Source organism: Triticum aestivum, chromosome 3B (genome assembly GCF_018294505.1).
Source record: "Triticum aestivum cultivar Chinese Spring chromosome 3B, IWGSC CS RefSeq v2.1, whole genome shotgun sequence".
Classification (NCBI taxonomy): domain Eukaryota; kingdom Viridiplantae; phylum Streptophyta; class Magnoliopsida; order Poales; family Poaceae; genus Triticum; species Triticum aestivum.
The window spans coordinates 135,283,962-135,308,423 of NC_057801.1; the positions used below are offsets into that span (position 1 = coordinate 135,283,962).

Here is a 24,462-nt window from a genome sequence, read left to right on the forward strand (position 1 = left end):
CTCCTTCGGCGTTTTAGTCGTGGTGGGGTCCCAGATCTGAAGTTCGATGACGTGTTCGGGGCGTTGCCCCGGTCTAAGTCATTCAACGATAATGACTTCACTTTTGGTGAGCCATCTTGGAGGTCTGTAAAGTTGCATATCAGCGATTGAACCACGTAGAGCTCGGGTAAGGAGGTGATCCATCTTTCTTTTTTTCGGTGGCTGCTGTGGTGGTGCCGGAGGCACGTGACGGGTGTTAGTGTCAAGCTTAAAAATGTTCTGCTATCTTTTCAGTTTTGTCATGACGGTCCTTACGTGACTTGTATTTTAATCTTTATGATATGAACGAGACATGTATAACTATGAAAAAAATTACATAGCGTATAATATCGATTAGCAAGGCACTCTTGTATAAAGGTTGGCAATCCTGCCGCTGGGAGTAAGTCAATTTGGAGCATCGTCGACGGATGGATAAACATGTACGTAGTACAAACACGATATTTGGAGCCTCAGCTGGGCACCAACACCGTGTAAGCAGCCAAGCTATCCCCAAGGACAGGCAGGGCACACAGAAAACGGTTGCAGCAAACTGTTGGAACAAATACACTTCCATTGATACTTTTTTCCTCGACTCCTAGAAACTAAATTAATACTTGTTCTCTATCATGATAACCCCCTATGATGAAAGTGCATGTGAACATAGCCAAACATCATAACTCGCGTGATTTTTGGGGCGGTTTTGACATAAAAATAGCATCCTCAGCGCTCAGATTTGTAGTTTGCCGCCTAAGCTTCAACAAGTTCCTGGGTCCGCCATTCCCCCTTTGCATGGATCAATTCTTCAAGGTCCATTTTGCGCCATCTCCCAGCCAAACATGACAACTGATCCACCTTATCATACAACCCAAGGAGACCACCAGTATGGACAAAGAGGACCTTCCGCCCTTCCCACTTGGTTGGATTGTTGGACATGTCTTTCAGCATAACACACGCTGCCTTGCCGCTATAAAAAACAAAACCGTGCATGTCCTCATTAAGCATACTTTCGCTTAGACGAAAGGACCAGCATGCATGATATCAAATGTCATGTCACACATAAAAGAAAAAAAATATTGCACCTTAGACTGGATCAAGCACAATGCCTGTTGCTGCAGCTATATCCTTCACAAATTTAAGCTCTTCAGGTGTGCTCATGGCATAGCCTAAGCCCTTAGCCTATCAAGCAAAATATTCACAAATTTGACTAACATAAATAGATGAATTCATTCTTTATAGAAGTGTTCCATCACAGAAGCGATACTGGGAAATGAACAAACTAGCCACACAAAAAATAGCAAAGGGATTTTATTCTTCAAGATGGTTGTAGCCAAGGTTCTTAGTTTGTAATCTTCTAGGATTTTAGTGGATAAATATTCACATTGAGTTTACGGAAAACCATACTATCAAGAGGGCCACATGCGAGAGAACTAGCGATGAACTCCTTCTCAATATCCTCAAACAATACGGTTATACAACATATACTCACATCTTCAATCCTGACTATATCATGGGAATTCAAATCAGGTTGAAGTCCATCAATGAGACCTTGTACATTGTCATAGAAGTATCCAGGGTTATAACAAACAGAGAATCCATGGACCTATCGTACAAGTGGATGATTAGTATGGAGACATCAGCAAGATAAGAAAATAGCTAAAGAAAGCTTATACTTTTGCCTTTATGCTACTCAATTGTGATCCTAAAGCAAGACCAGCAACGGTTCCACCACTGCACAAAGTTCAATCATGATAAATCATCAAGTGACAATATAACAACTTCCGATGTACACATGAAACAACAGAAAACATGTAAACAAAATTACTCATATAATGTAAAAAACGGCAGGGGGCACCGAAATACCTGCCGCATGCAACAACAATGTCATCAAACTGAACATCACCAGATAACTGAATTTGCTGCTCAATCTCCCTTACTGCTTCAATATATCCCCTGTAAGAGCAAGGCACCTACACGTTACACGTGTAAGATTGAATGGTATAAACTAAATTGTCAATAAAAATTTTTCGAAGGCCCTTTTGACTCCAGCTATTCCTTTTACCGTAAGTAATCTTACATTCAGTTTGCATAATGAAAATTTTAGTGTCTTCACAACACTAATATTTTCTACAACCTTGTATGCATATTGAACACAACAAGCCACTATTTATGCCACTGGTTAGCCATGGTATGAGATCCTATCCAGGCACTTATGCTTACATGAGTAGTAGAGGCCAAGTCCACCTCAAAGAGGTCGATAATAACTATTTTCTCAATGAGGTATGTTGTGAAATTAGATAAGACATAGGCTAGGTGAAAGAATATTTGGGAGATAATAAAATGGTTCTTGTATTTCTCAAAGGTAAGACACATGGTATCTTTATATAGTGGATGCTTATACCCTTAACCTTTCCTATCACAATAATAACTCCTAGAGTATGACTCCTATAATCCTAGACTTTCTAATACAGGAATGTAAGACAACCATCAATCCAAGAATATCAATCCTAGAGGAAACCTAAAACTACGATATAAGAAGGAACGTAAGAGAACAAAATTGTAGTTTTAGCAGCTATCATCACATATAAGATCATACCAATCTCCCAATGAGTTGGATCCACCACCAGAAATCACATATGGCTTCCGTCCTTTTTCCAAAAGCCTCTTTTTTAGCAAGTCAGTTAAAGCCTATAACAGATAAATACATATTGTGATTGGAGAACTTCTTGAGCAATACAAGAGGTACAACATAACAAATAATTCTAGGTATAGGAAAAACTAATCAATGAGGCTATGAAGGAACCGATGCAAAAAGCTGTACTACATGTATCAAAAGAATAGACAATATATACCATCAAAAAATTCAAAGGACAAAAAAATGATAGTACCAAGTATTATGATCTGAAACAATAACAAAACACATGCTATTTAATGTGGTTATCTTTTAGCAAATAAAAGCATATCTTATTAAGCATGAATAATGAGTAAGACTCGTGTATGGACAAGGATTTGGCAAAATTATCAAACACAACTATTAAAATCACAAACCACCAAAACATAACACATCATAGAGGAGAGCATACCAAACCCCCAATTTTAACAAAATCTCTTTTCGAGACAAGGTCAATGTGCGCTCCCAATAATCTCTCGACAAGGAGATTACCAACCAAACCAGGATCTTCGTTCACAAGAAGCTGAAAACATCCCAGGCAAACCAAGTAAAAAGGAAATGCATTGCCACAGAAGCGTTTTATCAATTTCACTCACAGGAACACAACTTACCTTGGAGGTAACAAGTACCAGATAGCAATCAAGATTAACGTACTTGGCAGCGACGGCAGTCGCTCGGCAATGGTTGCTCTGGATACCACCGATAGTGATAACACAATCGGCACCCTGTGCAACGGCATCTGCCATCAGAAATTCGAGCTTCCGAACTTTATTCCCGCTCAGTTCCATGCCAGTGAGATCATCCCGCTACAGTCTCCCAAAAATATCGACATCAGGACCGAAATGCAAATAGTATGTCATGTGGGGCAGCCGACGGCCGCATCAGGCAAGGCGCAGGCTGGACAGGAGTCCTGATCCGGGCACATTAGTTCCTAGACTAGTTTGTTTCGTATAGGTTTCTAGTTTGTTATTAGCCCATGGGGCCTTTATATATCAGATAGTTAGCACCCTTTAGGGACAAGCAATAAAGTTATTTCCTTCTATCTTCTCCTCCCGCATCATAGAGCAGCCAGGCAAAAACCCTAGCGCTCCTATCCACCGCGACTACGAACTACGTAGTCGAGGTCCTGCTGTCTTGGGCACCGAGGCCCTTGACAACTTGGTATCAGGTTCCAGGCGATCCTCCTCCTCGTCCACGCTCCATCCGCCGGCCGCTTTCCCCCCTGTGTCCGCGCCCAGCTCCCCGACATCGCCACAATCCGCTGCCGCCTCGGTCACTTCCGGCATGGCAGAACCGACCACCGCGGATCTGGCTAAGATGATCGAGGCCTTGACGGCCACGGTGACGTCCCTGCAGTCGTCCGTCACCGCACTCCAGAAGGACAAGTCCTCCTCTTCGTCCAGCGCTGCCGCCGCCCATGATGGGCAGCACCACAATGATCGGCCGCCCAGGTTCCAGAAGATGGACTTCCCCAAGTTCGACGACAAGTCTGATCCGCTCACCTTCATCAACAGATGCGAGTCCTTCTTCCATCAACAACGGATCGCCGAGGAGGAGAAGGTGTGGATGGCGTCCTACAATCTCGAGGGTCCTGCCCAACTATGGTATATGCAGGTCCAGCGCGACGAGGGCACACCTCTGTGGCGCCGCTTCTCCGAGCTGCTCAATCTCCGCTTCGGGCCACCGCTGCGCGCTAACCCGCTGGGCGAACTAATGGCGTGCAAACGCACGACGTCCGTCGTCGACTTCCAGGAGCGGTTTGAGGCACTCCTTCCCCGGGCAGGCACCTTATCCGAGACACAGAAAGTGCAGATCTTCACCGCGGGACTCCAGCCACCCCTCAGCCTCGACGTGGAGATCCATAACCCACAGTCCCTCGCCGTCGCCATGAGCCTCGCCCGCAAATTGGAGCTGCGCGACCAGTGCGCGCTTTCCGCCGCGCCACCGGTGCGTTTTCCACAGAAGGGCATCCTGCCGACACCAGGACCACGCCTTGCGCCCCCCGCTCCGGCCCCACCAGCCGCACCTCAGCAGGGCCACAATCTGCCGGACGGACGCCCAATCAAGCGTCTCTCCCAGACAGAGATGGAGGAACACCGTCGCCTGGGCCTTTGCTTCAACTGTAACGAGAAGTTTGGCAGGGGCCACAACCGCGTGTGCCAGCGCATCTTTCTCCTCGACTTAGCGCCGGACGACGACGACGACGACGCGGCCTCCGCCACTGATGATGCATCGCGGGCCGACCCTCAAATCTCGCTCCACGCGATCGCCGGCGTGCGCACGAGTGAAACCATGCAGATGCAGATTACTCTCGGAGGTGTCTCCCTCCTCGCCCTGATCGATTCAGGCTCCACCCACAACTTCATCGCCGAAGAGGCGGCCGCTCGTGCTACGTTACCGCCCCCCACCACAGAGAAGATGCGCGTCACGGTGGCCAACGGCGAGCGCGTTCCGTGCCAGGGCGCGTACCGCGTCGTGCCCTTCCGCATCGGCCACGAGGAGTTCACGGAGGATTTCCTCGCCTTGCCGCTCGCGGGCTACGACATCGTCCTGGGCACGCAGTGGCTGGCGTCGCTCGGTCCGATCCTGTGGGATTTTCGAGCCCTCTCCATGACATTCTGGCGGCGGGGCCATAGGGTGTGCTGGCACGGCATTGCAGGACCGGACGGGCCAGCCCTAAAATCATGCAGCGGCCGCGACTTCCTGGACGCCATCATCACCGAGTTCGACGGCATCTTCGCCGACCCCTCCGGCGTGCCACCGCCCCGCAGCCGCGATCACGGCATCACCCTGCTACCTGGTTCCGCCCCGGTGGCCGTCCGTCCGTATCGATACCCGGCCGCGCACAAGGACGAGCTGGAGCGTCAGTGCGCCGCCATGCTCGCCCAAGGTATCATCCGTGCGAGTTGTTCCGCATTCTCGTCCCCGGTACTGCTGGTCCGCAAGGCCGACAGGTCCTGGCGCTTCTGCATCGATTATCGCGCCCTGAACGCCATTACTGTCAAGAATGCGTTCCCGATTCCGGTGGTGGACGAACTCCTCGACGAGCTACGGCACGCTCGTTTCTTCACCAAGCTCGATTTACGTTCCGGCTACCACCAGGTGCGGATGCGTGCGGAGGACATCCCGAAGACAGCTTTCCGTACTCATGACGGCCTATACGAGTTTCTGGTGATGCCGTTCGGACTCTGCAACGCGCCGGCCACGTTCCAGGCCCTCATGAATGATCTGCTGCGGCCATACCTGCGCCGTTTTGTTCTCGTCTTCTTTGACGACATCCTCATTTTCAGCGAGACATGGGCTGACCATCTCCGACATGTGCGCACCGTCTTCACGGTCCTGCACCAGCACCGGCTCTTCGTCAAGCGCTCCAAATGCGCGTTCGCCGTTGAATCAATCGCATACCTGGGTCACACCATCTCTGCTGCAGGCGTGGCCATGGATCCGGAAAAGGTGCAGGCAGTGGCGGACTGGCCGCAACCACGCTCGGCGCGCGCGGTTCGGGGCTTTCTCGGCCTTGCGGGGTACTACCGCAAGTTTGTCAAGGACTTTGGCGTGGTTGCCGCGCCCCTGACGGCCCTCCTTCGCAAGGATGGTTTCTCTTGGTCGCCGGAGGCGGCAGCAGCTTTTAACACCCTCAAGACGGCAATCACCACGGCTCCCGTCCTCGCGTTACCGGATTTTACACGGCCGTTCATCGTCGAGTGTGACGCATCGACGTACGGTTTCGGGGCCGTTCTTCTTCAGGACCACCACCCGGTGGCTTTCTTTAGCCGGCCAGCCGCGCCACGTCACCGTTCCCTGGCAGCGTATGAACGGGAACTCATCGGCCTGGTGCTCGCGATTCGCCACTGGAGGCCGTACCTATGGGGGCGCCAGTTTGTGGTAAAAACAGATCATTACAGCCTCAAATTTCTGCTTGACCAGCGTTTGGCCACCATCCCGCAACATCATTGGGTTGGCAAACTCCTGGGATTCGACTTTACGGTGGAGTACAAGGCAGGTAGTACCAACACGGTGGCGGATGCACTTTCCCACCGCGACACGGAGGAGACGACGATCATGGCGGTCTCGGGGCCTCGTTTCGACTTCATCAATCGCCTCCGGCAAGCGACGTCCACTGATCCGGCGCTCGTCACACTGCGGGAGGATATCACGGCAGGTGCGCGGCAACAGCCTTGGGCGCTCTCCGACGGCCTCGTTACTTTCAACGGCCACCTCTACATTCTGCCGTCATCCCCGCTACTCCAGGAGATTCTCAGTGCCGTGCACGATGATGGGCATGAAGGCGTCCTGCGCACATTGCATCGTCTGCGCCGCGATTTCCACGCACCTAACCTTCGCAAGACGATGCAGGAGTACGTCCGCAATTGCGGTACTTGCCAGCGGTACAAGTCCGAGCACTTGCACCCCGCTGGGCTGCTACTGCCGCTGCCGGTGCCCACGGGCGTGTGGACTGACATCGGCATCGACTTCGTGGAAGCGCTTCCTCGAGTAGGCGGGAAGTCTGTCATCCTCACCGTGGTGGATCGCTTCAGCAAGTATTGCCATTTTGTGGCGTTAGCCCACCCATACACGGCAGAGTCAGTGGCACAGGTGTTCTTCGCTGAGGTTGTTCGTCTCCATGGCGTGCCGCAGTCCATGGTCTCTGACCGCGACCCCGTCTTCACCTCCGCTTTTTGGCGAGAGCTCATGCGCCTCACGGGGACAAAGCTGCACATGACGTCAGCATTTCACCCGCAGTCGGATGGTCAAACGGAGGCTGCTAACAAGATCATTGTGATGTATTTACGGTGTCTTACCGGGGATCGTCCCAAGCAGTGGCTCCGGTGGCTTCCCTGGGCTGAGTACATATACAACACCGCCTACCAGACAGCAACCCAAGAGACTCCGTTCAAGCTTGTGTATGGCCGTGACCCTCCCACTATTCGCTCTTACGAGCCCGGCGACACACGGGTAGCTGCAGTGGCCAGGAGCATGGCTGAGCGCGACGAACTTATCGAGGACGTCCGCTATCGTCTACAACAGGCACAGGCGGTCTATAAGTCCTACTACGACAGACGTCATCGGGACATTCGGCATGAGGTGGGCGATTGGGTTTGGCTTCGCCTTCGACAGCGCGCCGCGTCCTCTCTCAACTTGCCAACCAGGGGCAAGCTCAAGCCACGATTCTATGGGCCGTACCGCATTTCAGAAGTGATCAACGACGTGGCATACCGTCTTGAGCTTCCGGCACGCTCGCGCCTCCATGACGTGTTCCACGTGGGCCTCCTCAAGAAGTTCTTCGGCATTCCTCCAACTACACCGCCGGGATTGCCTTCGATCCACAACGGGGCGGCTGTTCCAGAACCAGAGCGCGTGACTCGTGCGCGCCTAGCACGCGGCGTTCGCCAGCTACTCGTCCACTGGAAGGGTGAAGCAGCTTCGTCAGCTACATGGGAGGATCTTGACAGTTTCGTCGAGCGCTACCCCGCTTTTCAGCTCGAGGACGAGCTGCTCGTCGAGGGGGGGAGAGATGTCATGTGGGGCACGTCTTACAGACGTGGGCCGCGCGGCCAGGAGCAGCCGACGGCCGCATCAGGCAAGGCGCAGGCTGGACAGGAGTCCTGATCCGGGCACATTAGTTCCTAGACTAGTTTGTTTCGTATAGGTTTCTAGTTTGTTATTAGCCCATGGGGCCTTTATATATCAGATAGTTAGCACCCTTTAGGGACAAGCAATAAAGTTATTTCCTTCTATCTTCTCCTCCCGCATCATAGAGCAGCCAGGCAAAAACCCTAGCGCTCCTATCCACCGCGACTACGAACTACGTAGTCGAGGTCCTGCTGTCTTGGGCACCGAGGCCCTTGACATAGTACTAAAAAGCTAACCATGAAGTATCTCAAATTTTGGAAATTGAACAAAGTAGTGGTTCTTGTGTTTCACCTTGATCCATACTTCTGTGCCTTTTGGCAAATTGGGGAGGTTCCATTTGTGAATTGGAGTTGGAAACTGTTTTGATTACAAAAAAGGAAATACATTAGACTTAACCATTCCACATTCTTTTGTCACTTTAAACTATTTTAAATCTGCATACTAATCAGTCCAAGTAGAGATAGCAAAGCTTACTCTTTTTTTTTGCGAGGAATAGCAAAGCTTACTTGGCCGAGGGTGTAGTTGTGGGATGGGATGACGGAGAGGTCTGAAGCCCAAGGCGGCGGCGTATAGACCCTTTTAGAAAGGAAGCTGCTGATCTGGGATGCGGAAGAAGTATGAGCCACTCTGTAGGCCGATGTCGAGGTCCAGCGGTGGATTGCGACGTGAGGAGAGAACAATCGGAGAATGGAAGTATTGGGTACCATTGCTTTGGAAGATTGTTTCCCTGGTCGATCGATCGTTACCAGTTAACGTTTTCCTAAACAATGCATGCCTGTAAGCCAACCTAAGCTTACTTAGATAAAAGTTGACTAACAAAGACAGAGTAAATTAAAGCACCTATGAGCAGAACATAACTTATTTTTGACGTGGAGATACAGAAACCTATAGCTACAATGTATGTTAATTGTGATCCAATGTTCGGAAATTTGAACGTCGATGCTAGTAGGACATGACACACAAGCAGAAAGATATATAGAAGTATTTATAGAATGGATAAGTATTAATAAGATCTTGAAATCAAATATTACCAAACCAAGGTATTATATACTCTCAGCTCAGATTTTGTAAGCGAGATGTCTATCCTTGATAGTAGATCGAAAATGGCTCCTGTTTAATAGGAGTCCAAGCTTCAATATACCAGCTCTCAATTGATTGCTTCAAAGTAAGTGATGCTGAATGAAAACCAACATGCCTAGTGAAATATTGTGTCCGAGTGAATTGGAGAACCAGCTAGTCCAAAGCTGCTTGATATGCCTATCCTTGATAGTAGATTGAAGTGGTTCCTGTATAAAGCATAAATCATCAATTTTTTTTGGAAAAATAATAATAGCATATGTGAAGTTGACATCCAAAGTTCAACAGAACAATTTTTACATAAAAATTAGTATAGCTATAAAAGGAAAAGAAACAAACAACAAATTTAGATGCTTGACGTTTCGTTCACAAACAATACACTGCATCAACATAACTTCGAAACCTCAAACAAGAAAATATTTAAAAATATTTTACATAGAACAAGTGCCTGATACACGGGTCCAAGTTCAGAATAAATTTTAAAAATAAACATCATTTAATTAAAGACATGGATACTAGGAAAACACTAGCATATGGTCTTGCAAAGCAAGTTCCTAATCAACCTTAATATTTCCATCATCTACAAATAAAAAATATATACTACTAGTATACTTCCATATTTTTTCAAAGAACAAAGACCCTAGCATACTCTGAAGAACTAAAAGATCAGGACGCGAGGGCTGCATCGAGGGCGGCTGCTGGTTCTCGCCGGCGAGGTCTCTCACCGGAGTTCGCCGAGCGCCCGTCTCTTCCTTCGTCGCCGCGTGCTGCCGCGAGGAACGGCCGAGTGGAAGCAGCTTTTTTCGAGGAGAGATTGACAAAGGAGGACGACGATGGGGTTCGATCGAACGGCTGCTCTGTCACCGTGTCCGATCAGACGGTTGGCGAGGTGACCGGCCGAAACCAGCGCCACACCAGCACTACAGTTCATTAATCTACCAGGCAATGAGCCACACTGCTAGAGAAGAAAGTACCGACGGCGGCGGCTAGGAACCCTACCTGTCGCGCTCGGGAAGGACTCTGGCCGTTCGCTCGGGAGGGAGGAGGCTCACTTGAGGGAATAGACGGTCAATTCCTGCTTCTTTTGATCCCCTCTTCTTTCCTTCCTTTGGTTAGGAATACCTGCGAATCAGGCGGCTTCCCTTCCTTCTTTGCTCAGGAATATTTGGGCTTCCATTAATGCTTCCCCCCTTTCCATTCGCCGCCTTCCCTGCGAGCTTTTGGTTGGTTTAGCACCTATTTTTTGGATCGATCAGTTCATGTCGGGTCGATTTGGTCCAAGGATCCGTATTAACCTGTTGCTGTCTCTAGAGCCATTTGATCTTTCTTATCGGTTTATTTTCAGGAATCTACAAGAACAATGGCTATCTGTTGGTGTCCTGCAATACAATGGCGGTCTCAACCAGATGCGCGCCGCTGCTGTGTTAGTACAGCTTGTGACGAAAACAATGCATCTACTGCGCTGTCTATATTTCTGAGCCATCGCTGCTGTTCAAATACTAATGCTGAACCATCAATGTTCCACTGTTAAATCTGATCTGTGATATGGCGACGGCTGCGAGATACTTGAATGTCACACTCATCATGCCGAAGTTGGACAAAACTTTATTTTGGGCTGATTCTAGGTCAGCATTTCTTTCTGTAGTCACTGCAATTCTTAACAATTCAGTTAAGGATAGCCTCTGTCTTATCCTTTTCTGTTGCTCTGCCTACAGTGAGTTCCGAGATATATTTGATGTGGACTACTTCATAGCATCATTGGGAGATGAGGTCCTGATGCTGAAAGAGCTGCCTCCAAGGCTGAAAATTAAGGAGAGTTGAATGGGGATATCTTCGCTCCATGCCGCCCGTCAGTTGCTCTGATATATCCTATTACCATAATCATGTTTCTTTGCACCTCTCCATTTCTCGTGATGTATCTAGATCATATGCATACCCAGATAAAGATTGTAAGTAGTAAGTTCTGCGAAAACCACATGAAGAAGTACAAGGTCCTTCATCTGAATGAAACAGATGCCGGGCGTGCAAATAATGGCCTACCCATGTAGATTCAGAAACTGAGTTGCCGTGTCAATTTTGATACATTGAGATTTAGCCCTGACTTAGAAGAGCTGGGAAGGTGTGTGGTTCAAATTCTTCGTTAGAATGGACCCTTTGTGGTCTCCTTCTGGGGTATGAGATGGACATGCTTGCCTTCTCTGTGTTTATGCATGGTTGCAGGCTTGCAACAACGAGGAGGCTGAGGAGTTCACAAGGATGAGGTATGGCATCGCATCCAAATTTTCTCAAGATGTTTCAGACCTTCAGTTAACAGATGAATTGTGCCTTGAACTTGGAAGATACGCTTAGCCATGGTGGAAAGAGAAAGTGATCGACTCCATTGTGAAGATGAATGGCGGGCTCTGTCCATTAACACCGGAGGAGATTGCATTGGTATTGAAGGCACTCGACATTGATGGTGAAATATATGGTGGACAAAGAAGAATGGTTGCACTGATCTCAGCTTATCCCAAGGTCGTTAGTTCAGCATCTTCAACACAGTACTGTATGATTGTCAGGTCTTTTATTTATATTATCTGTTATTGGTGTTGATAACTCCGCCTATGTTGTCTCAACATAGCCGGTCCCAAGCCCGGGTAAAGGAGGAGGGTTGTGATAGGCTTGGCGAGCCAACGTAAAAACTCAGCCACTCTTATGGAGATAAAACCCAAAAGATTTTCGTTGGGGCGTAACCCTCTCAGCGACGCGCCACATCGGAACCCGGGTGTGGTGGAAAATGGGCAAGGGCCGGGCCGTCACCCCCCAAGTGGCGCGCCGTATCTTGATCCGGATACGGTGGCAAGTGAGCGAGGATCGGGTCGTCGCATCCTTAGTGGCGCGCTACATCGGCGCCCGGATGTAGTGGAAAATGAGCAAGGGTCTTCGCATTTGACTCGACGAGTGCGAAGGGTAAGGAAGCTAGCCGAGCCTAGGAGGATTCGCTTAGGTAGCTGGAACGTAGGGTCTCTGACAGGGAAGCTTCGGGAGCTAGTTGATGCAGCAGTGAGGAGAGGTGTTGATATCCTTTGCGTCCAAGAAACCAAATGGAGAGGACAGAAGGCGAAGGAGGTGGAGGATACCGGCTTCAAGCTGTGGTACACGGGGACGGCTGCAAACAGAAATGGCGTAGGCATCTTGATCAACAAGAGCCTCAAGTATGGAGTGGTAGACGTCAGGAGACGTGGGGACCGAATTATCCTGGTCAAGCTGGTAGCTGAGGACTTGGTTCTCAATGTTATCAGCGCATATGCCCCGCAAGTAGGCCACAATGAGAACACCAAGAGGGAGTTCTGGGAAGGCTTGAAAGACATGGTTAGGAGTGTACCGATTGCTGAGAAGCTCTTCATAGGAGGAGACCTCAATGGCCACGTGGGTACATCTAACACAGGTTTTGAAGGGGCGCATGGGGGCTTTGGCTATGGCATCAGGAATCAAGAAGGAGAAGATGTCTTAAGCTTTGCTCTAGCCTACAACATGATTGTAGCTAACACCCTCTTTAGAAAGAGAGAATCACATCTGGTGACTTTTAGTAGTGGCCAACACACTAGCCAGATTGATTTCATCCTCTCGAGAAGAGAAGATAGGCGTGCGTGCCTAGACTGTAAGGTGATACCTGGGGAGAGTGTTGTACCCCAGCATAAGCTGGTGGTTGCTGACTTCCGCTTTTGGATTCGTGTCCAGCGGGATAAGCGTGCCAAGGTCGCTAGAACGAAGTGGTGGAAGCTCAAGGGGGAGGTAGCTCAGGTGTTCAAGGAGAGGGTATTTAAGGAGGGCCCTTGGGAGGAAGGAGGGGATGCGGACAATGTGTGGATGAAGATGGCGACTTGCATTCGTAAGGTGGCCTCGGAGGAGTTTGGAGTGTCCAGGGGAAGGAGAAGCGAAGATAAGGATACCTGGTGGTGGAATGATGATGTCCAGAAGGCGCTTAAAGAGAAGAAAGATTGCTTCAGACGCCTATACCTGGATAGGAGTGCAGACAACATACAGAAGTACAAGATGGCGAAGAAGGCCGCAAAGCGAGCTGTTGGTGAAGCAAGGGGTCGGGCATATGAGTACCTCTACCAACGGTTAGGCACGAAGGAAGGTGAAAGGGACATCTATAAGATGGCTAAGATCCGGGAGAGGAAGACGAGGGATATTTGTTGGAAATATGCCCTAGAGGCAATAATAAAAGGATTATTATTATATTTCTTTGTTCATGATAGTTGTCTTTTATTCATGCTATAACTGTATTATCCGGAAATCGTAATACATGTGTGAATACATAGACCACAATATGTCCCTAGTGAGCCTCTAGTTGACTAGCTCGTTGTGATCAACAGATAGTCATGGTTTCCTGGCTATGGACATTGGATGTCATTGATAACGGGATCACATCATTAGGAGAATGATGTGATGGACAAGACCCAATCCTAAGCATAGCACAAAGGTCGGTTAGTTCGTTTGCTAGAGCTTTTCCAATGTCAAGTATCTCTTCCTTAGACCATGAGATCGTGTAACTCCCGGATACCGTAGGAGTGCTTTGGGTGTACCAAACGTCACAACGTAACTGGGTGACTATAAAGGTGCATTACAGGTATCTCCGAAAGTGTCTGTTGGGTTGACACGGATCGAGACTGGGATTTGTCACTCCGTATGACGGAGAGGTATCTCTGGGCCCACTCGGTAATGCATCATCATAATGAGCTCAAGGTGACCAAGTGTTTGGTCACGGGATCATGCATTACGGTACGAGTAAAGTGACTTGCCGGTAACGAGACTGAACGAGGTATTGGGATACCGACGATCGAGTCTCGGGCATGTAACATACCGATTGACAAAGGGAATTGCATACGGGGTTGATTGAATCCTCGACATCGTGGTTCATCCGATGACAACATCGAGGAGCATGTGGGAGCCAACATGGGTATCCAGATCCCGCTGTTGGTTATTGACCTGAGGTCGTCTCGGTCATGTCTGCATGTCTCCCGAACCCGTAGGGTCTACACACTTAAGGTTCGGTGACGCTAGGGTTATCAGGAAGACAAGTATGTGATTACCGAATGTTGTTCGGAGTCCCGGATGAGATCCCGGACGTCACGAGGAGTTCCGGAATGGTCCGGAGGTAAAGATTTATATAAGGAAAGTGGTTAAACGGACACCGGAAAGTTTCGGTGGCATACCGGTATTGTACCGGGGCCACCGGAAGGGTTCCGGGGGTCCACCGGGTGGGGCCACCCCTCCCGGGGGGCCACATGGGCTGTGTGGGAGAGGGAGCCAGCCCCTAGTGGGCTGGGCGCGCCTCCCCACCTAGGCCCATGCGGCTAGGGCAAGGGGAGGGGAAACCCTAAAGGGGGCGCCCCCTAGCTTGGGGGGCAAGCCACCCCTTTTCCCTCTCCCTTTGGCCGCCGCCCCCCTCTAGGGTTTCCCCTAGAGGGCCGGCCCCCTTGCCCCTCTCCTCCTATATATAGAGGGGTGAGGGGAGGGCTGCTGACACACAACTCAAGGCGCAGCCCCTCCCCTCCCCAACACCTCTCCTCCTCCGTACGTGCTTGGCGAAGCCCTGTCGGAGTACTGCTGCACCAACTACACCACGCCGTCGTGCTGCCGTTGGAGCTGTCTTCCTCAACCTCTCCTTCCTCCTTGCTGGATCAAGACGGAGGAGACGTCGTCCCGTCCCGTACGTGTGTTGAACGCGGAGGTGCTGTCCGTTCAGCACTTGGTCATCGGTGATCCGAATCACGACGAGTACGACTCCATCATCACCATCCCCTTGAACGCTTCCGCACGCGATCTACAAGTGGTATGTAGATGCAAACTCACTCCCTTGACTCGTTGCTTAGATGAACTCATAGATGGATCTTGGTGAAACCGTAGGAAAATTTTAATTTTCTGCAACGTTCCCCAACAGTGGCATCATGAGCTAGGTCTATGCGTAGTTCTCTATTGCACGAGTAGAACACAATTTTGTTGTGGGCGTGGATCTTTTCAACTTGCTTGCCGCTACTAGTCTTATCTTGCTTCAGCGGTATTGTGGGATGAAGCGGCCCGGACCAACCTTACACGTACGCTTACGTGAGACCGGTTCCACCGACTGACATGCACTAGTTGCATAAGGTGGCTGGCGGGTGTCTGTCTCTCCCACTTTAGTTGGAGCGGATTCGATGAAAAGGGTCCTTATGAAGGGTAAATAGAAGTTGACAAGATCACGTTGTGGTTATTCGTAGGTAAGAAAACGTTCTTGCTAGAACCCAATTGCAGCCACGTAAAAGATGCAACAACAATTAGAGGACGTCTAACTTGTTTTTGCAGCAATTGTCATGTGATGTGATATGGCCAGAAGTTGTGATGAATGATGAATGATATATTGTGATGTATGAGATCATGTTCTTGTAATAGGAATCACGACTTGCATGTCGATGAGTATGACAACCGGCAGGAGCCATAGGAGTTGTCTTTATTTTGTATGACCTGCGTGTCATTGAAGAACGCCATGTAAACTACTTTACTTTATTGCTAAACGCGTTAGTCATAGAAGTAGAAGTAGTCGTTGGCGTGACAACTTCATGAAGACACGATGATGGAGATCATGGTGTCATGCCGGTGACAAGATGATCATGGAGCCCCGAAGATGAAGATCAAAGGAGCTATATGATATTGGCCATATCATGTCACTACTTTATATAATTGCATGTGATGTTTATTATGTTTATGCATCTTGTTTACTTAGATCGACGGTAGTAAATAAGATGATCCCTTATAACAATTTCAAGAAAGTGTTCCCCCTAACTGTGCACCGTTGCTAAAGTTCGTCGTTTCGAAGCACCACGTGATGATCGGGTGTGATAGATCCTTACGTTCACATACAACGGGTGTAAGACAGTTTTACACATGCAAAAACACTTAGGGTTAACTTGACGAGCCTAGCATGTACAGACATGGCCTCGGAACACGGAGACCGAAAGGTCGAACACGAGTCGTATGGAAGATACGATCAACATGAGAATGTTCACCGACGATGACTAGTCCGTCTCACGTGATGATCGGACACGGCCTAGTCGACTCGGATCGTGTAACACTTAGATGACTAGAGGGATGTCTAATCTGAGTGGGAGTTCATTCAATAATTTGATTAGATGAACTTAATTATCATGAACTTAGTCTAAAACCTTTTGCAAATATGTCTTGTAGATCAAATGGCCAACGCTCATGTCAACTTGAACTTCAACGCGTTCCTAGAGAAAACCAAGCTGAAAGATGATGGCAGCAACTATACGGACTGGGTCCGGAACCTGAGGATCATCCTCATAGCTGCCAGGAAACAATATGTCCTAGAAGGACCGCTAGGTGACGCTCCCGTCCCAGAGAACCAAGACATTATGAATGCTTGGCAGTCTCGTGCTGATGATTACTCCCTCGTTCAGTGCGGCATGCTTTACAGCTTAGAACCGGGGCTCCAAAAGCGTTTTGAGCATCACGGAGCATATGAGATGTTCGAGGAGCTGAAACTAGTTTTCCAAGCTCACGCCCGGGTCGAGAGATATGACATCTCCGACAAGTTCTATAGTTGTAAGATGGAGGAAAATAGTTCTGTCAGTGAGCACATACTCAAGATGTCTGGGTTGCACAACCGTATGACCCAGCTGAATATTAACCTCCCTGATGAGGCAGTCATTGACAGAATCCTTCAGTCGCTCCCACCAAGCTACAAGAGCTTTGTGATGAACTACAATATGCAGGGGATGGTAAAGACCATTCCTGAAGTATTTTCTATGCTGAAGTCAGCAGAGGTTGAAATCAAGAAAGAACATCAAGTGTTGATGGTCAATAAGACCACTAAGTTCAAGAAGGGCAAGGGTAAGAAGAACTTCAAGAAGGACGGCAAGGAGGTTGCCGCGCCCGGTAAGCCAGTTGCCGGGAAGAAGTCAAAGAATGGACCCAAGCCTGAGACTGAGTGCTTTTATTGCAAGGGGAAGGGTCACTGGAAGCGGAACTGCCCCAAATACTTAGCGGATAAGAAGGCCGGCAACACTAAAGGTATATTTGATATACATGTAATTGATGTGTACCTTACCAGTACTCGTAGTAACTCCTGGGTATTTGATACCGGTGCCGTTGCTCATATTTGTAACTCACAGCAGGGGCTGCGGAATAAGCGGAGACTGGCGAAGGACGAGGTGACGATGCGCGTCGGGAATGGTTCCAGAGTCGATGTGATCGCCGTCGGCACGCTACCTCTACATTTACCCACGGGATTAGTTTTGAACCTTAATAATTGTTATTTAGTGCCAAGTTTGAGCATGAACATTGTATCTGGATCTCGTTTAATACGAGATGGCTACTCATTTAAGTCTGAGAATAATGGTTGTTCGATTTATATGAGAGATATGTTTTATGGTCATGCTCCGATGGTCAATGGTTTATTCTTAATGAATCTCGAGCGTAATACTACACATATTCATAGCGTGAATACCAAAAGATGTAAAGTTGATAACGATAGTCCCACATACTTGTGGCACTGCCGCCTTGGTCACATTGGTGTCAAGCGCATGAAGAAGCTCCATGCTGATGGACTTTTAGAGTCTCTCGATTATGAATCATTTGACACATGCGAACCATGCCTCATGGGCAAGATGACCAAGACTCCGTTCTCCGGAACAATGGAGCGAGCAACCAACTTGTTGGAAATCATACATACCGATGTGTGCGGTCCAATGAGTGTTGAGGCTCGCGGAGGATATCGTTATGTTCTCACTCTCACTGATGACTTGAGTAGATATGGGTATGTCTACTTAATGAAACACAAGTCTGAGACCTTTGAAAAGTTCAAGGAATTTCAGAATGAGGTAGAGAATCAACGTGACCGAAAGATAAAATTCCTACGATCAGATCGTGGAGGAGAATACTTAAGTCACGAATTTGGTACACACTTAAGGAAATGTGGAATCGTTTCACAACTCACGCCGCCTGGAACACCTCAGCGTAACGGTGTGTCCGAACGTCGTAATCGCACTCTATTAGATATGGTGCGGTCTATGATGTCTCTTACCGATTTACCACTATCATTTTGGGGATACGCTCTAGAGACAGCTACATTCACTTTAAATAGGGCACCGTCTAAATCCGTTGAGACGACACCGTATGAATTATGGTTTGGGAAGAAACCTAAGCTGTCGTTTCTAAAAGTTTGGGGATGCGATGCTTATGTCAAGAAACTTCAACCTGAAAAGCTCGAACCCAAGTCGGAAAAATGCGTCTTCATAGGATACCCTAAGGAAACCATTGGGTATACCTTCTACTTAAGATCCGAGGGCAAGATCTTTGTTGCCAAGAACGGATCCTTTCTGGAAAAAGAGTTTCTCTCGAAAGAAGTAAGTGGGAGGAAAGTAGAACTCGATGAAGTACTACCTCTTGAACCGGAAAGTAGTGCAGCCCAGGAAAATGTTCCTGTGATGCCTACACCAACTGAAGAGGAAAATAATGATGATCAAGGTACTTCGGATCAAGTTGCTACTGAACTTCGTAGGTCCACAAGGACACGTTCCGCACCAGAGTGGTACGGCAACCCTGTCCTGGAAATCATGTTGTTAGACAACGGTGAACCTTCGAACTATGAAGAAGCTATGGCGGGTCCAGATTCCAACAAATGGCTAGAAGCCATGAAATCCGAGATAGAATCCATGTATGAAAACAAAGTATGGACTTTGACTGACTTGCCCGATGATCGGCGAGCGATAGAAAACAAATGGATCTTTAAGAAGAAGACGGACGCGGATGGTAATGTCACCATCTATAAAGCTCGACTTGTCGCTAAGGGTTATCGGCAAGTTCAAGGGATTGACTACGATGAGACTTTCTCTCCCGTAGCGAAGCTTAAGTCCGTCCGAATCATGTTAGCAATTGCCGCATACTATGATTATGAGATATGGCAGATGGACGTCAAAACGGCATTCCTTAACGGTATCTTAAGGAAGAACTGTATATGATGCAGCCGGAAGGTTTTGTCGATCCTAAGAACGCTAACAAAGTATGCATGCTCCAGCGATCCATTTATGGGCTGGTGCAAGCATCTCGGAGTTGGAACATTCGCTTTGATGAGATGATCAAAGCGTTTGGGTTTATGCAGACTTATGGAGAAGCCTGCGTTTACAAGAAAGTGAGTGGGAGCTCTGTAGCATTTCTCATATTATATGTAGATGACATACTTTTGATGGGAAATGATATAGAATTCTTGGACAGCATTAAGGCCTACTTGAATAAGTGTTTTTCAATGAAGGACCTTGGAGAAGCTGCTTATATATTAGGCATCAAGATCTATAGAAATAGATCGAGACGCCTCATAGGTCTTTCACAAAGCACATACCTTGATAAGATTTTGAAGAAGTTCAAAATGGATCAGTCCAAGAAAGGGTTCTTGCCTGTATTGCAAGGTGTGAGATTGAGCTCGGCTCAATGCCCGACCACGGCAAAAGATATAGAAGAGATGAGTGTCATCCCCTATGCTTCAGCCATAGGATCTATTATGTATGCCATGCTGTGTACCAGACCTGATGTAAACCTTGCCGTAAGTTTGGTAGGAAGGTACCAAAGTAATCCCGGCAAGGAACACTGGACAGCGGTCAAGAATATCCTGAAGTACCTGAAAAGGACAAAGGACATGTTTCTCGTTTATGGAGGTGACGAAGAGCTCGTCGTAAAGGGTTACGTCGACGCTAGCTTCGACACAGATCTGGATGACTCTAAGTCACAAACCGGATACGTGTATATGTTGAATGGTGGAGCAGTAAGCTGGTGCAGCTGCAAGCAGAGCGTGGTGGCGGGATCTACATGTGAAGCGGAGTACATGGCAGCCTCGGAGGCAGCGCATGAAGCTATTTGGGTGAAGGAGTTCATCACCGACCTAGGAGTCATACCCAATGCGTCGGGGCCGATCAAACTCTTCTGTGACAACACTGGAGCTATTGCCCTTGCCAAGGAGCCCAGGTTTCACAAGAAGACCAGGCACATCAAGCGTCGTTTCAACTCCATCCGTGAAAATGTTCAAGATGGAGACATAGAAATTTGCAAAGTACATACGGATCTGAATGTCGCAGATCCGTTGACTAAACCTCTCTCGCGAGCAAAACATGATCAGCACCAGAACTCTATGGGTGTTCGATTCATCACAATGTAACTAGATTATTGACTCTAGTGCAAGTGGGAGACTGTTGGAAATATGCCCTAGAGGCAATAATAAAAGGATTATTATTATATTTCTTTGTTCATGATAATTGTCTTTTATTCATGCTATAACTGTATTATCCGGAAATCGTAATACACGTGTGAATACATAGACCACAATATGTCCCTAGTGAGCCTCTAGTTGACTAGCTCGTTGTGATCAACAGATAGTCATGGTTTCCTGGCTATGGACATTGGATGTCGTTGATAACGGGATCACATCATTAGGAGAATGATGTGATGGACAAGACCCAATCCTAAGCATAGCACAAAGGTCGGTTAGTTCGTTTGCTAGAGCTTTTCCAATGTCAAGTATCTCTTCCTTAGACCATGAGATCGTGTAACTCCCGGATACCGTAAGAGTGCTTTGGGTGTACCAAACGTCACAACGTAACTGGGTGACTATAAAGGTGCATTACAGGTATCTCCGAAAGTGTCTGTTGGGTTGACACGGATCGAGACTGGGATTTGTCACTCCGTATGACGGAGAGGTATCTCTGGGCCCACTCGGTAATGCATCATCATAATGAGCTCAAGGTGACCAAGTGTTTGGTCACGGGATCATGCATTACGGTACGAGTAAAGTGACTTGCCGGTAACGAGACTGAACGAGGTATTGGGATACCGACGATCGAGTCTCGGGCATGTAACGTACCGATTGACAAAGGGAATTGCATACGGGGTTTGATCGAATCCTCGACATCGTGGTTCATCCGATGACAACATCGAGGAGCATGTGGGAGCCAACATGGGTATCCAGATCCCGCTGTTGGTTATTGACCTGAGGTCGTCTCGGTCATGTCTGCATGTCTCCCGAACCCGTAGGGTCTACACACTTAAGGTTCGGTGACGCTAGGGTTATCAGGAAGACAAGTATGTGATTACCGAATGTTGTTCGGAGTCCCGGATGAGATCCCGGACGTCACGAGGAGTTCCGGAATGGTCCGGAGGTAAAGATTTATATAAGGAAAGTGGTTAAACGGACACCGGAAAGTTTCGGTGGCATACCGGTATTGTACCGGGGCCACCGGAAGGGTTCCGGGGGTCCACCGGGTGGGGCCACCCCTCCCGGGGGGCCACATGGGCTGTGTGGGAGAGGGAGCCAGCCCCTAGTGGGCTGGGCGCGCCTCCCCACCTAGGCCCATGCGGCTAGGGCAAGGGGAGGGGAAACCCTAAAGGGGGCGCCCCCCTAGCTTGGGGGGCAAGCCACCCTTTTCCCTCTCCCTTTGGCCGCCGCCCCCCTCTAGGGTTTCCCCTAGAGGGCCGGCCCCCTTGTCCCTCTCCTCCTATATATAGAGGGGTGAGGGGAGGGCTGCTGTACACACAACTCAAGGCGCAGCCCCTCCCCTCCCCAACACCTCTCCTCCTCCGTACGTGCTTGGCGAAGCCCTGTCGGAGTACTGCTGCACCAACTACACCACGCCGTCGTGCTGCCATTGGAGCATCTTCCTCAACCTCTCCTTCCTCCTTGCTGGATCAAGACGGAGGAGACGTCTCCCGTCCCGTACGTGTGTTGAACGCGGAGGTGTGCTGTCCGTTCAGCACTTGGTCATCGGTGATCCGAATCACGTCGAGTACGACTCCATCATCACCATCCCCTTGAACGCTTCCGCACGCGATCTACAAGTGGTATGTAGATGCAAACTCACTCCCTTGACTCGTTGCTTAGATGAACTCATAGATGGATCTTGGTGAAACCGTAGGAAAATTTTAATTTTCTGCAATGTTCCCCAACAATATTGGCCAAGTCAAATGCATCAAGGACGGAGCAGGCCAACTCTTGGTGAAGGACGAAGAGATTAAGCATAGATGGCGGGAGTACTTCGACAAGCTGTTCAATGGGGAGAATGAGAGTTCTACCATTGAACTGAATGACTCCTTTGATGAGACCAGCATGCGTTTTGTGCGGCGCATCCAGGAGTCTGAGGTGAAGGAGGCTTTAAAAAGGATTAAAGGAGGCAAGGCGATGGGCCCTGATTGTATCCCCATTGAGGTGTGGAAAGGTCTCGGGGACATAGCGATGGTATGGCTAACCAAGCTTTTCAACCTCATTTTTCGGGCAAACAAGATGCCAGAAGAATGGAGACGGAGTATATAGTACCAATCTTCAAGAACAAGGGAGATGTTCAGAGTTGTACTAATTACCATGGAATTAAGCTGATGAGCCATACAATGAAGCTATGGGAGAGAGTCATTGAGCACCGTAAGAAGAATGACAAGCGTGACCAAAAATCAGTTTGGTTTCATGCCTGGGAGGTCGACCATGGAAGCCATTTTCTTGGTACGACAACTTATGGAGAGATATAGGGAGCATAAGAAGGACTTGCATATGGTGTTCATTGACTTGGAGAAGGCCTATGATAAGATACCGCGGAATGTCATGTGGTGGGCCTTGGAGAAACACAAAGTCCCAGCAAAGTACATTACCCTCATCAAGGACATGTACAATAATGTTGTGACAAGTGTTCGAACAAGTGATGTCGACACCGATGACTTCCCGATTAAGATAGGACTGCATCAGGGGTCAGCTTTGAGCCCTTATCTTTTTGCATTGGTGATGGATGAGGTCACAAGGGGTATACAAGGAGATATCCCATGGTGTATGCTCTTTGCGGATGATGTGGTGCTAGTTGACGATAGTCGGACGGGGGTAAATAGGAAGTTAGAGTTATGGAGACAAACCTTGGAATCGAAAGGGTTTAGGCTTAGTAGAACTAAAACCGAGTACATGATGTGCGGTTTCAGTACTACTAGCTGTGAGGAGGAGGAGGTTAGCCTTGATGGCCAGGTGGTACCTCGGAAGGACACCTTTCGGTATTTGGGGTCAATGTTGCAGGAGGATGGGGGTATTGATGAAGATGTGAACCATCGAATCAAAGCCGGATGGATGAAGTGGCGCCAAGCTTCTGGCATTCTCTGTGACAAGAGAGTGCCACAAAAGCTAAAAGGCAAGTTCTACAGGACGGCGGTTCGACCCGCAATGTTGTATGACGCGGAGTGTTGGCCGACTAAAAGGCGACATGTTCAACAGTTAGGTGTGGCGGAGATGCGTATGTTGAGATGGATGTGTGGCCACACGAGGAAGGATCGAGTCCGGAATGATGATATACGAGATAGAGTTGGGGTAGCACCAATTGAGGAGAAGCTTGTCCAACATCGTTTGAGATGGTTTGGGCATATTCAGCGCAGGCCTCCAGAAGCTCCAGTGCATAGCGGACGGCTAAAGCATGCGGAGAATGTCAAGAGAGGGCGGGGTCGACCGATTTTGGCATGGGAGGAGTCCGTTAAGAGAGACCTGAAGGATTGGAGTATCGACAAAGAGCTAGCTATGGACAGGGGTGCGTGGAAGCTTGCTATCCATGTGCCAGAGCCATGAGTTGGTTGCGAGATCTTATGGGTTTCACCTCTAGCCTACCCCAACTTGCTTGGGACTAAAGGCTTTGTTGTTGTTGTTGTTGTATCTGTTATTGGTGTTGATCATGTAAGAAAAGCGACATTACTGCCTTTGGGACTAAGGGTTTTCCAGATGGCAGCATTGGATTATATGTTGTCCTTGGAGAGTGATGAACTAAGACATTTGAGAATGCTCCTGGTTGTAAGTTGTAACATGGCAAAAGTTGCTGAAGGCCATCGTAGTCGTAGGTACCTTTTGCCAAGTTCCAGTATTCCCCTTGTTATGTTGAATTGTATCATGATACTTTTCACTAGATATAGAAGTTTGTCCCTTGGAATAAGTATTAAGAAACATTTATTACCTCCTTGCAAAATAGAAAGGAAGGGAGAGAGAAAGAAAAATAACACCCATTAACCTGCCCATGCCATGCTGC

At 48.5% G+C, this 24,462-nt stretch overlaps 1 protein-coding gene and 1 pseudogene across 1 annotated transcript; one reads left to right on the forward strand and one right to left on the reverse strand.

Moving 5' to 3' along the window:
* Positions 1-1,098: 1,098 nt before the first annotated feature.
* On the reverse strand, positions 1,099-9,090 carry LOC123069004 (putative D-cysteine desulfhydrase 1, mitochondrial). The gene is made up of 9 exons (XM_044491721.1): positions 8,827-9,090; positions 8,612-8,677; positions 3,298-3,492; positions 3,099-3,209; positions 2,612-2,703; positions 1,879-1,968; positions 1,689-1,746; positions 1,505-1,618; positions 1,099-1,194 (listed from the first exon to the last, which is right to left on the reverse strand). Exons 1-9 carry the CDS (start codon positions 9,025-9,027, stop codon positions 1,099-1,101), a joined length of 1,023 nt encoding a protein of 340 aa, XP_044347656.1. The 5' UTR covers positions 9,028-9,090.
* Positions 9,091-10,342: 1,252 nt separating this feature from the next.
* Positions 10,343-24,199, forward strand: LOC123067392 (rhamnogalacturonan I rhamnosyltransferase 1-like; annotated as a pseudogene).
* Positions 24,200-24,462: the final 263 nt, after the last annotated feature.

Bases quoted from the DNA above. Each gene is read 5' to 3' on its own strand.
- LOC123069004 (XM_044491721.1), bottom strand. From the start codon at position 9,027: ATGGTACCCAATACTTCCATTCTCCGATTGTTCTCTCCTCACGTCGCA. The intron at 3,210-3,297 runs GTAAGTTGTGTT...GGATGTTTTCAG, and splicing joins TGGTACTTGTTACCTCCAAG to CTTCTTGTGAACGAAGATCC. The intron at 2,704-3,098 runs GTATGCTCTCCT...TATCTGTTATAG, and splicing joins TTGTTAAAATTGGGGGTTTG to GCTTTAACTGACTTGCTAAA.